This window comes from Chelonia mydas, chromosome 16, assembly GCF_015237465.2.
Source record: "Chelonia mydas isolate rCheMyd1 chromosome 16, rCheMyd1.pri.v2, whole genome shotgun sequence".
NCBI classification, from domain to species: Eukaryota; Metazoa; Chordata; order Testudines; family Cheloniidae; genus Chelonia; species Chelonia mydas.
The window spans coordinates 17,656,789-17,673,224 of NC_057857.1; the positions used below are offsets into that span (position 1 = coordinate 17,656,789).

A 16,436-nucleotide genomic window follows, 5' to 3' on the forward strand; every position below is an offset into this window, starting at 1 on the left:
AGGGTTGGATAGTCTCATCCAATTTGTAATCACAATCCCACTTGAGCTGTTAGCAGTTCCTCTAAACAGGGATTTGGTCTGTTTAGGCTGCCTGTCCAGCTAACGAGCAGATGGTTTTTGTTATTGGGTAGTATTTCAAAGGGAAGGGGTTTTCTCTTGCTTTAGTATCCCTATTGTCGTGTTTTATTAAATTATGACATTCTGACGCTTGGAACACGTGACCTGTTCCGTTCCCCCGCAGAAGGAATCTGGGAGAAGGGTTTTTCTTTCCTTTTTGTGTCGGCTTGGATTGCAATGATTATGAAACCCAAGCAGCACTGACTTGAGTCAGGTACTGAGAGGGACCATGGTCTCTCTAGTGGATAGGGCATGGTGCTGGACATCAGGACATCTAGGTTCTGCTCTGGACTATGCTGCTGGCTTGCCTTGCACGAGTCTCTGCTCCTTTCTCTTCCTCATCTTTCTCTCCCACCCTTTGTCTGCCTCGTCTCTTTAGACTGAGATCTCTTCAGGTCAATGCCTGTCTCTCACTAGGTATAGGTATGGCACCTGAGATACCGGGGCCGTGATCTCCATTGGCGCCTTGTGGTGTTACTGTAATACAGATAATAAGTACGAAGATGCGAGCGGCTTTGTGAGCGTCCTCCAGACAGCCAGACCTGAGCTTTCAGAATCTGATAGATTGCTGTAAAGGGTTCTCTTAGGCCAGCTAGCTCAGCCCCCTTTGCATGTAAGAGCCCATTTGGCTGGTCTTTAGAGGCTCTGGCAATATTTTTATAGATAAGTTCTTGCCAGGTTAGCTACTCCTCCTCCTAACTTCCAGGTCTCTGTGCAATGGGACATCAGTCGCACAGATGGAATCTACATCAGTAGTGGCCAGAGACTAGTCCATTAACCCTCAGTGTCAGAAATCCTGACATTTCATATGTGTTCATGGTCACCTTCCATTTTTCAACTGGCCAAAATTGTGCATTGCGTGAAATTTCCTCCTTTAAAGGCAAACGCAGTGTAGTAATCGTGTGAGGGAGCTGATCTTTCTCCTTGGGTCCCTCAGACCGAGCGGATCCATCCCAGTTGCTTGTCTGATTCCCCCTCTTTGTCCTGCGCTACATTGTTGTGCCTCATTTTAAGTCTTCTTTTCTTTGCAGCCCAATGACCCGGTAACCAACATATGCCAAGCGGCAGATAAACAGCTCTTCACCTTGGTGGAATGGGCAAAGAGAATTCCCCATTTTTCAGAACTGCCGTTGGATGACCAGGTCATCTTACTCAGAGCAGGTAAGAGGGATATCTTAGTGAGGAAGATCTCAACAGGGCTGGTCGGTGTAGGTGGGATGCTCTGCCGAGGACGAATATTATATTTACAGTTAGTACACTACAACCTGAAGGCTACTAGTCACGTCTGCCTTTTAGTCACTGATAATTTAGTTGCCAAGAAGGATTTTAAAAGCCCTAAGAAACATGTCACTAAGCCTGCTCCAAAGTGCAGAGCCCGCTGCCAGTCAGCCCGAGAATCACTCCATTTCATCTTTTGAGAGGCAAGCGTATCAGAAGTTGGATGGGTTGTTGAAATCTGAAGGAACCATGTAATATCTTCCTCGCTCACAGAGACTTGAAAGAGAACTGGATTGGGGGCTTTGCCAGATTTCACAAAAATAAAATGTGTGATCAAAATTAAAAACAGAAATGGGGGGGGAGGGGAGTGGAAATCACCCATCCTTTCCCACCCACAAAGATAAAAATACAATTCTCCAGGCTCATTCTGAATTGCCTCTCCCTGCAGAGGAACTAGTGGGGGCAGGCTAAAAGCAGTGAGCGGTTAAAAATGCCGTCTTCCCCTTGTGCAGATTTCAGACCAAATGCTGGAAGGTATGCACAGAAAACAGAAGGAGTGAGAATCCAAAACTAAAACTTGACAGGTGCGGGTTTGGACATGAAACTGTTTGCATAGCTCTGATTGTCAGATAAGGTAAATACAGCTGATTTTAAAAGGGTTTGGCCTGTCATCACAGAATATTGTGCCTGCATATTCAAAGTGGATGGATACATTATCTTATTAAAAGCGCCTGCAGCAAATGGCAAAGTTGATATTAAGGAAGAAATTACCCTGAAACCCAGCCATAACTCATAGCTCTGTACTTCACAATGAAAAAGTGTTACTATTTAGAAAGTAAGAAATCAAGGCTCTGTTTGGTGCACCGGTGAGTTACAGCACTGCATGGGGTGCTGTTAATGGTTAAGGCACTGAACTAAGACACTGGAGATCCGGGTTCAGTTTCTGGCTCTGTTGCAGACTTCCTGTGTGACCTTGGGCGAGTCACTTAGGCTCGGATCATCAAAGATATTTAGGTGCCAAACACCCATTGAAATCAGTCTCTATGCCTCGGTTGTCCATCTGTAAAATGGAGATAATAATACTTCCTTTGTTTGCCTTGCCTACTTACATTGTAAATTACCTAAGGCAGGCCCTGTCTTACTTTCTCACCTTTTAATTTCATTGGACTTTAATTGGATTGGCACAGGAAGTCATCAGTTTCATCTGTTGGTTACAGCAGTGGTCTGGGAATCAGGACTCCTGGGTTCTATTCCCAGGTCTGCCACTCGCTATGACCTAGGGCAAGTCGTATAACCTCCTTTGTGCTCCAGCTGACGCATCAGTAATAATACTTCCCCTAATTTCCAGGAGTGTTCTGAGGATCAGTAAATCAGTGTTTGTAAAGCACTTGCAGGGCCTTCTATGAAAAATGCAAAACGCTTTATTTTAAAAAAGCATCTCTAAAGCCTCCTGGTAGAAAAGTATTTGGAAAAACAATCTTTATGGAAATGGATCTTCAAAGTGAGAACTGTATGCAAAAACCATAGAGGGAGAATGATTGATTGAATCTAAACAAAAATCAATATTCCATGTATTTTAAAAAAATCATGACAACAGTTCTCAGTTTTGTAAAAAATAAAATAAAATGAACAAAACCCAAATTTGAGGCCTAAATTACTTGATGTTGTCCCTGTAATTTTGTTGGTATTGCCTTTTAAGCATGAGCATGGGAATGAGCGACAAGGAATGGATCAATTGATGATTATCTGTTCATTCCCCCTGGGGCCCCTGGCACTGGTCACTGTCGGAAGACAGGAGACTGGGCTAGATGGACCTTTGGTCTGACCCAGTAGGGCTGTTCTTATGTTCAAACAGTTGCATGATTCTCACTCATTTCAGCTATAGACTGGTGTAAATCTGGAGTGACACCTTCAAAGTTAACGGCTTGTTAGTGTGATCAGCGTCAGGTCCATTTTCTGTGAATGTTCTTACCCTACCCCCGCATTTTTTTGCTGTCAATCTGTATTGACTTTCCCGGTTCAAACTCTTAATTCTCTAAGGCTGCCTTGTAAAATTTACCAGCTTGGGTGAGTCAAATTTTACAAGGGCTACTCCAACTCCATAGCACCTTAGCAATGTAGGTTCCATCATTGCTCTGACCTTTAGCGTTGTTTTCATGTCTCCTAACCATGTGCCCAAGAGGCTGATGCTACCGAGGAAGGCAAAGTGCCAGGACCTGGAAAAGCAGTGCCAGGAACAACTCCGACAGAGAATCAGAATCCAAGTGTCTCTATCAAGTGGGGCCTCAGATAACCTCCCTAAAGTCTTTTAACTAGTAGCTTTATCTATTATTGAGTGCAGAGAGCGGCCTGCTGAGAACAGCTGCTTATGAAATATTTAAGTATTAAAATTTAGCTAAAAGCGTCGGTCGGATTCATCCATGCATCCTCTGTGGCAAAATAAATGGAACTCGCATCTTCTGAGGAGCAGGAGCTAGACGGGTCCTCAATCAGACGTGCCATGTAATCTTTAATCATTTAAAATCCGCCCTCTTAGAACTTTCTCAAGGGGAAGAAAAAAAAACCCAAGTTTTTAAACCTGCTTTCATGTTATTTTTTCCGTTCCAAGTCTGAATTACAGTTGAGATGATTAAGATAATTTGAGGTGGTCCTGCAGCTTAGACAGTGGGCTGGCCAAAGGTTCTCTGTTTGGTATGTGAGGCACGAGGGTTTTTTAATGGGACCGAGTGGCTTATTGAGACTCTTGGTGGTGCAGTTAGTTAACACGCTGGCCTCTTTGCTGTCATGTGCCTAGGTTCGCGTTACAAGTGAAACCAGCATGGGCAGTTTTGGGTTTACTTTCAGTGAGAAGAAAGCTAGTCTTGAGGAGAAGGGATGGTCTTGGGATAAAGCCACTGGGATCCAGGAGATCTGGGTTCAGATGTGATCCTAGGATGTATCTGGAGAGAGATTTCCAGTAGAGCTAGGGGGAAGTAGTAATGCCATTGTACAAGGCACTGGTCAGACCTCATCTGGAATACGGCATAAGTTCTGGTTGCCCGTGTTCAAGAAAGTTGAATTCAAACAGGAAGAGGTTCAGAGAAGGGCCACTAGCATGATCAGGGGAATGGAGAGCTCATCTCACGAGAGGAGACTGAAAGAGCTTGGCTTGTTTAGCCTAGCATAAAGAAGGCTGAGCCAGGATCTGATTGCTCTCTATAAATACATGGTGGAAGAAGAGCTATGTAACATAAAGAACAGTGTTGGCACAAGAACAAATGAGGATAAACTAGCCAAGAATCAGATGTGGCTGGAAATCAGAAGGTTTCAAACCATCAGAGGAGTGGGGGTTCTAGAGTCGCCTACAAACAAGGATTAGGGAGGACAAGAACCCTAACTCACCCAAGTTCGATAGGTTTATGAACAGGGTGATAACCAGCGATTGCCTGCAATAGTAGGGCCCTGGACTTGATGACCCAGGAGGTCCCTTCCAATCCCATGTTCCTTATTCGCAGCTCTTCCACAGACTTCTTGTGTGATGTTGGGTAAACTACATAATCTGTGTGCCTCAGTTGCATCTCTCATCTGCAAAATGGGGATAATACTACTTTATTTTTTTCCCCTTCTTTGTCTCGTCTGTTTAGATTGTAAGCTCTTTGGGGCAGGGACTGTGTTTTAATATGTGTGTGTACAGTAGTCCCCATAAATGGATACCTCATGTGGGTTGGATCCTCTAGGTGCTAAAGACAAATAAGTAGGGCTATGCTGATTATCTGAAATTTCTCCTTCTTTGAAATAATAATGCAGATGTCGTCTGACCTCACAAAACCATCACACACACAAAACCGCTCATGCATGGTGGGCGCACTCCTGGCTTTGAGAGGCCCGGGAATGGAATAGCAGGGGAGATGCTAGAAGCTGGCCTGGCAGCATTGCAGAGCTGTAGGGGAAAATGGCAAGGACTGGCAGGGTGCGGTTGGATGGGGCTGAGATGCATTGGCATTGCCATGTAGGGCCTGCTGAGGACAGGAATAGGAGAAGGGCTGCAAGCCAGCACTGAATTTCACTAATTAAAGCTGTGTGGAAAGTCTGGGTCCGGAACTCCAGAGGATCCGGATGTGACGTGACATAACTACATGGAGGAAGCACACATGACACCTTCCAGCATGATGCCAGCGATTCTCATGCAGTTCACATGCAGTTGTAAAGTGTGGTTAATGCCTATTCCCTATTCCAGCCCCCATGGTTTGCCCTTGTTCCCTCTTGAGGTATGCAGTGTTGCATACTTCTCTTAATTGGGGTCGAAACATCCTATGGCCATTTAGAAATGGTGGACTTTATCCCGTGTATGTCATTCTAATGACATACCTTGTGCATAGCCCGTGATTGCAAAAGTATGTAAATATGACAATCCCTAAACAAGCTACTCACCAGCATACCTGGGCGTAATGCTTATTGCTGATATAAGTATCAGCCACCAGCAGAAGTTGTTTTCTCCAGGACGTCTCCCAGACGTGCCTTCTATGGAATGGGGGAGGCGGACGGTTAATAGAGAAGAATTTCTTCTGTGGCTGTCTTGCTTTTCCAGCTTATTGACATGTTGCTGCAGTTCATCCGGGTGCCAAGAGAGGGCAGTACACACCTCTCTTTGGAAACGGGCTTGTCTACTGATTAGCATGTAAATTACAGTGACTGGAGGTGGGACTAGAATTTGAGTCTCCAGCTTTCACCAATAGGCGGCTCTGTCAGATGAGGAATCAGATACTTTGCACTTCTCTAGCTCCTTTCACCTGAGATTCTCAAAGCAATGTACAAACATCAAGTAAGCCTCCCCCCTTCTTTGTGAGGTAGGTCAGGGTTGTTAGCCCGGTTTTACAGATGAGAAAACCGAGGCACACAAGATGAAGTGACTTATCCAAGGTCACATAGCAAGTCAATGGCAGAGCCAAGCAATTGCATCACAGAGTCCTGGCTCCCAGTTCTCCTAGCGGACCCATCTTTTCTTATCCATCCTGGATGTTTCCAAGGCACACATCAGTAGAGCATGTCAAGAGATTCCGGAATTTTGATATTTTGATGAAAATTTGAATGTGGAAATTTGGGGATATTTTTTTAATGAAATTCCCCCCCCCCCAACACACACACACACACACACACACATATATATTTTTTAACCAGCTGTAGCTATCCCCTTAATATCTAAGCACAGAAGGTATAATATATATACCTTCACAGATGCCTGACTTCCAGTGACAACTTCTAATAAGACAAGCACCTACACTTTAAAGAAATAAAACAACATGGAAAACATTATTTATTTATGTTGGAATAATGTCTGGTGGCCCCAGACCTGAGCCCCATTGTGCTAGGCACTGTACAAACCCAGAGCAAGGAGATGGTACCTGCCCTGAAGAGCTTTGCAGTCTAAGCAGAGGACCGAAACAGACAATATCCCCAACAGTTTTCAGAAGCACGCATTTGAATCATAGGCTCTTAGCTCCTTTGCATGCTTATTGCTTGGAAACAACTTTAATAGTAGCTCCTTATTGGACACATGTCATGGGTATTAGGCCACATTAGGTATGTGTAGTTACACACACATACACAGGTCAATTGCTGTCTGTACAGAGAAACTTTGGGGAGGGGAATTACTTGCTGTAATGCGAGCATTTTGTTTGTAGAGGAGATGGCCTCTATTACCTAATGTTGGCAATAGATTTGTTTAAAAATCTTTTTACTGCTTCTTCCCATAGTTTCCCCTCTGACAACCGGGAAAGGGATCTTTCCATAGACTATTTGGCATCTAACTTGGGATTCCTGCAACAGGGGTGGCTCCCAAAGAAAACCGGGCGGGGCCAAGACCCATTCTGCAATGACCCCTCCTCGACTCTTGGAGCAGGCTAGTGCCTGGGAGGTGGCGCTACTGATTCCGAAAGCCGTAGGGGAGCCATTGGTATTAACCATCATCCTTCGTTGTTTCTTCTCTCCAGGCTGGAATGAGCTTCTAATCGCCTCCTTCTCCCACCGTTCCATAGCTGTGAAAGACGGGATTCTCCTGGCCACTGGCCTCCATGTGCATCGGAACAGCGCTCACAGTGCAGGAGTCGGCGCCATCTTTGATAGGTGGGGGCTGATGCCAGGTGTTGTGGAAGGGTTCTAGGCTGAGGTGCATTGGCAGAGCCCTGGGCGGGGGAGCCTGGAATAGCAGTGAGCGCTGCGGGTCTGGGCTATGGTTTGTTGGCAGAGCTGTGACATGGGGGTTTGGTTTGAGGGGATGGGACTGATGGCCAGGATTGAGAAGGGCTGCAAGCCAGCACTGAATTTCACTAATTAAAGCTGTGTGGAAAGTCTGGGTCCGGAACTCCAGAGGATCCGGATGTGACGTGACATAACTACATGGAGGAAGCACACATGACACCTTCCAGCATGATGCCAGCGATTCTCATGCAGTTCACATGCAGTTGTAAAGTGTAGTTAAGGCCGTGCTATGCATATGGAAACTTGCCATCCACGTCGGTCCAGGCTGCAACCTCAAGTCTCTCCTTTTAAACGCACAGAAACGTCCAACTAGGAATAATTTGTGAGCTGCTCACCCAAAGCAAATTAATACATCTTTCATGGGGGCCAGCTGGCTCTAATGCCATGAAGAGGATGCTTGTTTATTGTGCTTTTCATCTTTAATTGGACCAAAATATTTGATTTTCACTCTGAACAACATAAAAGCACCAAAAATACTCAGCTGGCGCCATGCTCCTGCTCTTAGGGCGCATTTAATTCACTGCTTTGGCAAAGCGTTTTAACGTGAGCCTTCCCTACTGTCTGACCCAGTTATTACTCAGAACACCACTCACATTGTGACTGCATCATCTGCCCTTGATAATTCTCAGAGATAGCTGGGTTGCGACCAAGGGACGTCTCATCCTCTTTGCCTCCTTCCGTCCCTCTTCTGAGCTGGGTGATAATATTCATTTCCTGTGAGATCATAGGAGTGGGATCCTGACTTCACTGCAGGATCTCACAGGAAAAGCTGCGCAAACACACCTGCAATAAGAGGAAAGGGAACAATAAAAATTACCAGCGGAGGAAATTGCTTTTGGATACCTGGCTTTTTTACTTTTTAGCCTTTCTCCAGTGTCAAAGCCCCTTACTAAACTCGCTCTGAAGATAGTCTTTATGGTCCTCACTATGTCTCTCAGGAACCGTAGGCACCCAGCTTGGTTTATGTTTGTGCAACAGGAGAATAAGAGAAGGGATCAGGGGGGCAAATCTTCAGCAGGCACATATTGGCACTGTTCCATAGACTTCAATAGACCTACTCCAGATTACATCAGTTGAGGGGCTGGCCCAGGGTTTGTTTTTTTTTCATGCTGATCCCATGGAATTTTTTGTCTCCCTGCAGAGTACTGACAGAACTCGTGTCAAAAATGCGAGACATGCAGATGGACAAGACGGAGCTGGGCTGCCTGCGAGCCATTGTCCTCTTCAACCCTGGTACATTCAGATGCTCTGTCTTAATCTCCCAATTTTGGCTTGGCTGGGGCTCTGTTCTTTTGGCTCTTTCTTTTATTGACTGTAAAATGCTACTGCAAATCACTCTAGGCACCAAACACAATGAGAGCCAAGCGAAAGAGAAGAGACAGAAAATCAAGGGGGAGTGCCAAGGATGGGAGTGTGTGATGCTATAAATATGCCTGTTTACGCTATCAGTGTATTATATGTAGTCCCCCCTTCCATCTAGGGCTGGTGTAGGTAAAGCCTAGAGAAATAGCCATAATCACATCTTAAATCTACCTATTCTAAAGTGAATATAATATTTTGTTGTCAGACTAAGGGGCATTTCCTCCTGGGGAGAAGGAAACATTACAGATATTAGGATTCTCTTGTAGGCGCAGGGTAGCTAGGAATTGAGCTTAGCACAGCGCAAAAGCCAGCTGATACCACTTCTTCGGAAGATTGCTTGGACCATATTTAGTCACAAGGGTTTTCCTAGTTGCGTCCAACAGGCCAGATTCTCAGATAGTGTTAATGGGAAGTGCTGAACTGATCTTCAGGGAGTCCTGCACCGTTTTATGCCAGCAGCCCAACAAAGGCAAAATGATCTGAGATTTCAGAAGTCAAAGCTGTTCTGTTATCTCCAAACAGGTTCAAAAGTGGATCGAAACTAGAGAACTACTTTGTAGCTGCCTTCTAAAAAAGGATATCTCCAAGGCAAGACTAAAATGGTGGCCAGTGTTAATTATTCTTGATTCCATATAGTGCCCAACACTCTCTAGAAAACTTAGTAACTGGATCCATGTGAAATGCTCGTATAGCAGCTGGATAGGGAGTATTATACAACCCCTCACTAGGCCACAATTGTTGGATTTTGTGAGAAACAGCACCACACACACACACACACACACACACACACACACACAGGGCTCATCAGATTAAGATGATTTATCCCTAACAAAACAACTCTGAGGATGGCATTTCTCCATGTAACTGACACGCCACTAGCTGCGTGTTCCAGCAGACCTTGATGATCGTTGGTGGTGGTTTTCTCATTAATCATCAGTAATTTGGGAATGACCATGTCTGGCAAAAGAGAAAGTCTTGGAGAGGTTCCCGTGATACATTTGCTCGAGGATATCATTGGATTGATATCCTCTTGGGAGTCCTTTCACCCTTCCAAAAAGTGGACAAGGGCCCAGATTTTTAAAAGCATTTAGCCATTGGTTCACTCAGCATTGCGACACTGAGCTAGGAGTCTCAGTCTCATTGAAAGTCAATAGGATTTAGGCTCCTAAATACCTAAGTCGCATTTGAAAGGAGATTTAGGCTTCTAAGTGACTTAGGCCTTGCTGTGCAGAAGGTGTGGGATTGTCAAAGGGATCAGCTAGGGAATGTAGATACTTACCAAGTCCCATAGGGAGCTGCCAAAAAAAGGGCTTTCTTTTGGCCCTGCTGCTGTGGTTTGCATTTGGGAAAAACCACAAGTCAGTGGCTTGAGGGGAGCTTAAGTCTTTTTGATGAGGGCTCATAATCGCTGGAGTGAACCAAAGTGCTGGATTTGAGATGCTCAGAGTGGGCAGGATAGAACCTTAGTCAGGCAAAGCAAATCCTACAGCTGATTATCTGTCCCGCAGCCATCGTCAGACGCACAATCGCTTGAGCTCTCCCAGAACCCACTGAACTGATGCACAAAGGGGCTGGGATTCCGATCGCAGGTTTTATGGATGAATACGGCAGCACAGCGCAATAGATGAATCGAAGGGGGTAAAGCCAAATCTGAGATTAGTCAGCATAACTGGATTTGTCCGAGTAGGAAATATTTGAGTGTAACTCTGCCATGTTTGGGGTTTTTTTTAAACCCTTTCAAGATATTTTAATTTACTCTTGCAATCCAGATCGGTAGCCTCCAGAAGTTGCCACCCTCCGATGGCAGTTCAGTGGCCTGTATGAAATGAGATCGGTGGTCTCAGACCAGTTCCCTTGTGTCCATGATGCAAAAACCACTAGCACTATAGCTGGTGCTAACTGTCCCCCTTGTTGGCAGCCTCTGCCAGGAGGCCAAGGCTTAAAATGGCCCTTGTCCCCTAACTACAGGGTTCCTGTCACATGAGGGTTGAGTCCCGTGGCTCCGGGGATTGAGGAATGGAGCGGAGAATCTGTTGCTTCCCATCCAGGCCAGCTCTAGAGTGGCTGACCCTTATTGCTTTTGAGTTAGGGCAATCGAAATCCAATTCCCAGTGTGCAAAATCCACCAGGAGCTGTACAGCCAGCCCCTTTAATGGCAATCCCAGCAAAGAGGCCAGGGATTAAATCAACGCAGAGAACAAACTCCCCCTCTGGCTTGTAGAGAGCTGGCAGGGTTGACACAAGTGCTGTATCCGTCCTGAGGATGTAACTAGCACACTAGCTCCAGAGCTGTTCTTTGTAGCTCTTTCTTACAGGGGATTAATTGGGCTGCGGTAGAAACAATAGATGGCCTCCTAACTCCCCTCCCCACTCCTCGCTCGCAGCGTAAAAGCAGGCACAGTTGGCCGATGAAGGCCATCAGTTCCTGTTTCCATCCCCTGTCTAGTTCCCTGGCTCTCTCCCTTCATCCAGCTAGCTGGTTTCCTGGGCCGGAAGGGGACGCTGATTTCCCAAATGGGGAGAGACGCTCAACCATTGCCTGACTTGAGTTCTGTTGCTTGTGAAAGAAGCTGGGGAATGAAAGCACTATCCAAACAGGTCCCCCTCCCTGTCCCCTGCAGCACACTGCTTGTCAGTGCTGTACCACAACCCTGGCCTGGACGGGGGGCCTCCATTCTAGGGTTGCAGAGCAATTTGGTCTCCATTTCCATTCTGCTCTCGGCCTTTGTGCTGAGCCAGCCAACAACCCGACTGCTGGGAGCTAAACTGAGATAAACACCCTCCCCCATCAGCCCCGACTCATTTCACAGCGGGCACCAAACAATCCTCTCCAATTAGGTGCCCCTAAAGTGCTGTTCAGTCACCACCAAACTAGGCCAGAATCAAACCAGTGACCGGAGACATCCATTCCCCTTAGCTGGCCATTAGGGGACGGCTCTGCATGTACGCGGCCCACCAGTCAATACTCCTCACTCGTCTACTGTCTCCATCCTGGAAATGTCCAACGAGCTCCAAAATGTGCCTTCGTCTCAGCTAAGGGTCCTTGTTGTGTTTCAGACTCGAAAGGACTCTCCAACCCCGCTGAGGTGGAGGCTTTGCGTGAGAAGGTGTACGCGTCACTAGAGGCATACTGCAAACACAAATACCCCGACCAGCCTGGAAGGTGAGTGTCTGAGCATGGATGCCTGCCATGGGCAGGGCTGGCACCAAGCTCCTGTTCTTTGCTACTAGACAAGACCTGTCTGCAGTGCCATCCAAAAGCTGCTCCTGGGGAAGGGTTCCAAGAAGTGTCGTCCCCTCCCCATTCCAAGTAATAACAACACTATGCACTTACTGGAAGCAGTGCCTTTTGTCTGGGGAACACAGACCCTTTACAAGCCTTAAGATTTGCAAGAATCATATAGGTAGGTAATGTGAACCTTTTATAGATGAGTAATTGGAGACTGAGAACTACATTTCCCGGCTGGTATAAGTGGAGGCAACACGGTTGAAGCTAAACAATTAATTTTGCCTTGCTTGATCAATGGAGCCTCACAAGCCCCCCACTATGAAGTGCAGAAGTGTCACCACCCCCATTTTACTGAATGGCCAATGGAGGCAGAGAGAAGGGATGCAATTTGCACAAGGTCACGCAGCGAGTCGGTGCTGGGAAAAGAACCATTGTGTTCCTTCTGATCCCCTACTGTAGCCACTAGAAACACATAGCAATGGGATGAGTGCACCCCAGGGGAAACCACCAAGAATAAACCACTGAAAAACAAGACACACACGGAGTTAATTTTCAGTGGCACATGAGCATCACTGCTGGGAAGCGAAAGCCTCAGTTGAAGCTCCCCCTTTCTCTCTCCCCCCACCCCAATCCAGCTGGGTACAGGAGGTGAAATTCACAATGCTTTCCTGGATCATTCCAGAATTGAGTGGGCGCATTTTCCCAGTCACAGCTTGGTGTTGGCAACTTCCAGCTAAGATACGGTCAGGAACAAAATGAAGGAACGCATTGTGAATTGCCTGTTTGTACAAGTCAGTTAAGGAATGTGTATATCAGTAAAAATGGCAAAATAGTGTAGAAATTTAGATTCACATCTCATCTGGCTTTCTGGGCTTCCTTTGCTGGACAGTAGAAAAAAATGGATCCTCTTACAACAGTAACTGATTCATGCAACGATTGAGAGCCATTGTGCCAACCAAAATTGCTTTGAGGTTGCAATGTTCTGGACTTCAATATCAAAAGTCAAATTCGGCCCTGAGCCAGGGATGGCTCATCAGGCTGATGCGGTTTAAGACACATCAGTTTCCATAGCCAGTAGTACGCAAGTGAGCAAAGTGGCAAGCATTATGTCTGACCACCTTTGACTACTCTAACCTAATGGATCACCTACCCATTTTGCAGCTGGGTAAACAAGAGACACCCTTTCAGTGTGCGATCAAGCAAGGCTCAGACCCATGGCTGCTGGGAGTGTAATCAAGCAGTGTTTTGTAAGATTGTTAGAATGGGCTAAAAATAGTGTGAATATTATTGCCTGCCCTGTTTGGTTTGGAGGATGGTGGGAGGTGGGTTGGCAACCTTGAAGAAAAGGACAGGAAAGGTTGGTTGAAGCCCAGAAAATCCCATGCAACTCACCTAAGTTTTGGATCCTCTTGCCAGCTCTGAAGCCAACTCAGGTTCATGTAAATTTCACCTTTCAAGTAAGCCTGGACCCAATTTTGACTGAACTTTTGTAGTAATTTTCAAAAGATCTCAACTCCCATTTGGGTTCGAAATAAGTGGTCAGCCATAATTGCCACAATGGGAGCTGCCTTTGAAAATCAGGCCCTCTTCCTCAGCAATGGACTGACCCAAACCCCCAGATGCAAACATCCCTGTCTTTGGAGAGGTGTGCAAAATCCACATTGAACTTTCCAGCCTGTGCTCATCACTACTCCTTTGTTTGCACTTCAGATCTGAGCAGACTTCATGGGAGCAGGGTGGGATTCAGAGTTGCGACCAAGTTTTGCTCTGAGTTGCTCTGGGATTCTGAGTTTCTGGATTCATTGGAACCTGAGATTTGGGAGGTGTGAACCTACCTGGATCGAAACCAAAGCAAATATTCTCAGAAAACCCTGTAAAGCAAGATCACCCCGTTTCGCTTAGCTCTGTTCCAAAACCCATGAAGATCTAAATGGCTTTGACACAGCTGGACTAAGGTGTGAGGACTCCACTGGAGATCTCTCTGCTCTGAGGACTACGCTAGTGATCACCGTGAAATGGAAGGAAATATTCAATGCATCAGATGACCGATACCATAGTCCAGTGGACGGGAGTCCTGGGTTCTATTCCTAAATAGGGCGGAAGAATCCCATGCATTGCTATAGGCTGGGGACTGACTGGCTAAGTGGCAGTTCTGCAGAAAAGGACCTGGGGATTACAGTGGACGAGAAGCTTGACAAAGCCCTGGCTGGGATGATTTAGTTGGTGTTGGTCCTGCTTTGAGCGAGGGGTTGGACTAGATGACCTCCTGAGGTCTCTTCCAACCCTAAAAATAAAAAAATAATTTTTTTTTTTTAAAAAATGACACAATGTGATTCCCATCTGGGGTCAGGAAGAAATTCCTCCCCTGGTAGAACAATGGACAGTTGAATTCTTTGTGGGTGATTTACTGGATCATCCCACAGTAGGCACTACCAGAGACTAGACAGTCCACTGGTGAGTTTCAGATGCTCTTCCTGCAAGACTATGAATAAATATTGTACTCTAGGAACTGGGCTCACGAGAATAGTGTAAATGCTCGTGCACCAAATAAGCAACTCCTTCACAACAGCCAGGCTAAGGGAAACTTTCCAAGGCCAAACATAACTGAGCCCCAGCCTCCTTGTGCTGCTCTAGCAGGGCGGGCTTGGTGTGTACGTGACATGAAGCAGCCTCACACAATCAGCTCCCTTCTCTCCTGCCCAGCCCCAGCTCTGGTGCATTGCGCGGTGGGCTGGTTATCTCATGGTTAAATGTATCCGAAGGCTGCAACCATCATCTGGTTTGGTTTAGAGTGAAACTTCCTGGATGGGATGGCAGGTCTGATTTGTTTTTTCTGGCCCTTGTCCCACTGCTCTTTCCAGCTCAGCAAATACACACACACACACACACACACACACGAGCACACAGTCCTTGTCCTCCCCCCAACACACACACACTCCTTTCCCTGGCCCAGCTCCAGCCTTGAAACTGCGTTGCTTATTTTGAAGCCCTGCTTGCATGGGGACAATACAAATAAATAAATAAAGACATTCTCTATTATTAATAGGAATTCTTTAAAAACATTCATCCAAAGCGCAACGGTGTGTAGCGGGGTGGGGGGAGGGGGAGCCAAATGAGCTGAGCAGAGATCTCATGGAGCCGCTGTGGCGGTGGGGGTGGAGAAGGGTCTCTGGAGAGACAGTTCTGCATCTGCGCCCTATGCAATTCCTAACTCATTGGGCCTGAGCCTATCAACCCAAAGGAACAGGAATTGCAGGTGAGTCCCATTGTTTACCCTGGGGTCAAAATCCACATCACATTGAGAAGCCATATTGCAGCTACCCCGGCTAAAGGGAGCTCCTGGCCTCCTCTCTTCCCTCTGGATCACTGGTGCCTGGCGTGTATTCCCCACCAGCTGGCTCCTCTCCACTGGACTCTAGATTCAGGGCAGGCAGAGCACAGCCTTCCGCAGAGCTGCTGGCCAGCCTTGTGGGCGACGGTGGGGGGTGGGGGAGGTCCTCTCACATCCAGAGTTTTGCTGAAAATCACCAGGGCCTGTCTGTCCCCCACTGCTTGGGGAGCTTTTGAGGCCACAGAGCCAGCTCCTTAAACCCGTGATCCTGCTCCGGTTTTGAGTGTCCCTCAGTGCCAAACGCTGTTTCTCCTGTGGTTTGAAAGTCTTTCCCATGAAGCATCAAAGCCCTTGTATGTGAATGCAGCACTCGTTGCTTGTCAGCAATTTTTTTGAAGCATCGTGGGCACAACGGGAAAAGCACCTCTGCGGGGCTGAGCTGAGGGAGAGAGCTCCTTTTAGCCGGTGGATAAAGTAGATGGGCAGTTTCCAAAACACCAGCCAAAGAGAAGTGGGAGCTGCTTACCCACCCCAGCGAGAGGAGGAGGGGCTGTGTTTTAACACCTGCCCTGGCACATACAGTGGACTCTTTGCCTGGGGGGCAAGTCTGAGCTCCAACTTCAACCCCTTGCTTGAGAAGATGCTACCATCTTCCATTTGATTCACCCCGGGTATAGTGCCCCTCAGCCCACAGTTCCGCTTTGCCAGCGGGTCCCGAAGGCAGAGAGCCGTTGAAGCAGGGTACCTATCTGGGGATATGTGTGAAGAGTGACTTGTGGCATTGCTGGCTATGGTGAGTTGCCGTGTTACTTCATTAAGGGGATGCAGTCAGGCTGAATTCTAGTCAGTTTCATGAAATGAGTAAAAAGTCACCCCAGCCCCCCTGGCTGGTTTTTGTGCTTTTATAGTCACATTTTCCTATATCTAAAGGGGAAAGAAAAG

The 16,436-nt window shown here is 46.7% G+C and overlaps 1 protein-coding gene across 2 annotated transcripts in view; it reads left to right on the top strand.

The window, feature by feature from the left end:
* RXRA (retinoid X receptor alpha) overlaps window positions 1-16,436 on the top strand; it is a 226,725-nt gene that overhangs the window by 199,858 nt on the left and 10,431 nt on the right. For both annotated transcript variants that reach the window (XM_027823386.3, XM_007061008.4), the window contains 4 exons: window positions 1,149-1,278; window positions 7,305-7,437; window positions 8,714-8,805; window positions 11,992-12,097. In XM_027823386.3, coding sequence (XP_027679187.1) covers window positions 1,149-1,278; window positions 7,305-7,437; window positions 8,714-8,805; window positions 11,992-12,097 — 461 coding nt within the window. The remainder of the gene's footprint in view (window positions 1-1,148; window positions 1,279-7,304; window positions 7,438-8,713; window positions 8,806-11,991; window positions 12,098-16,436) is intronic.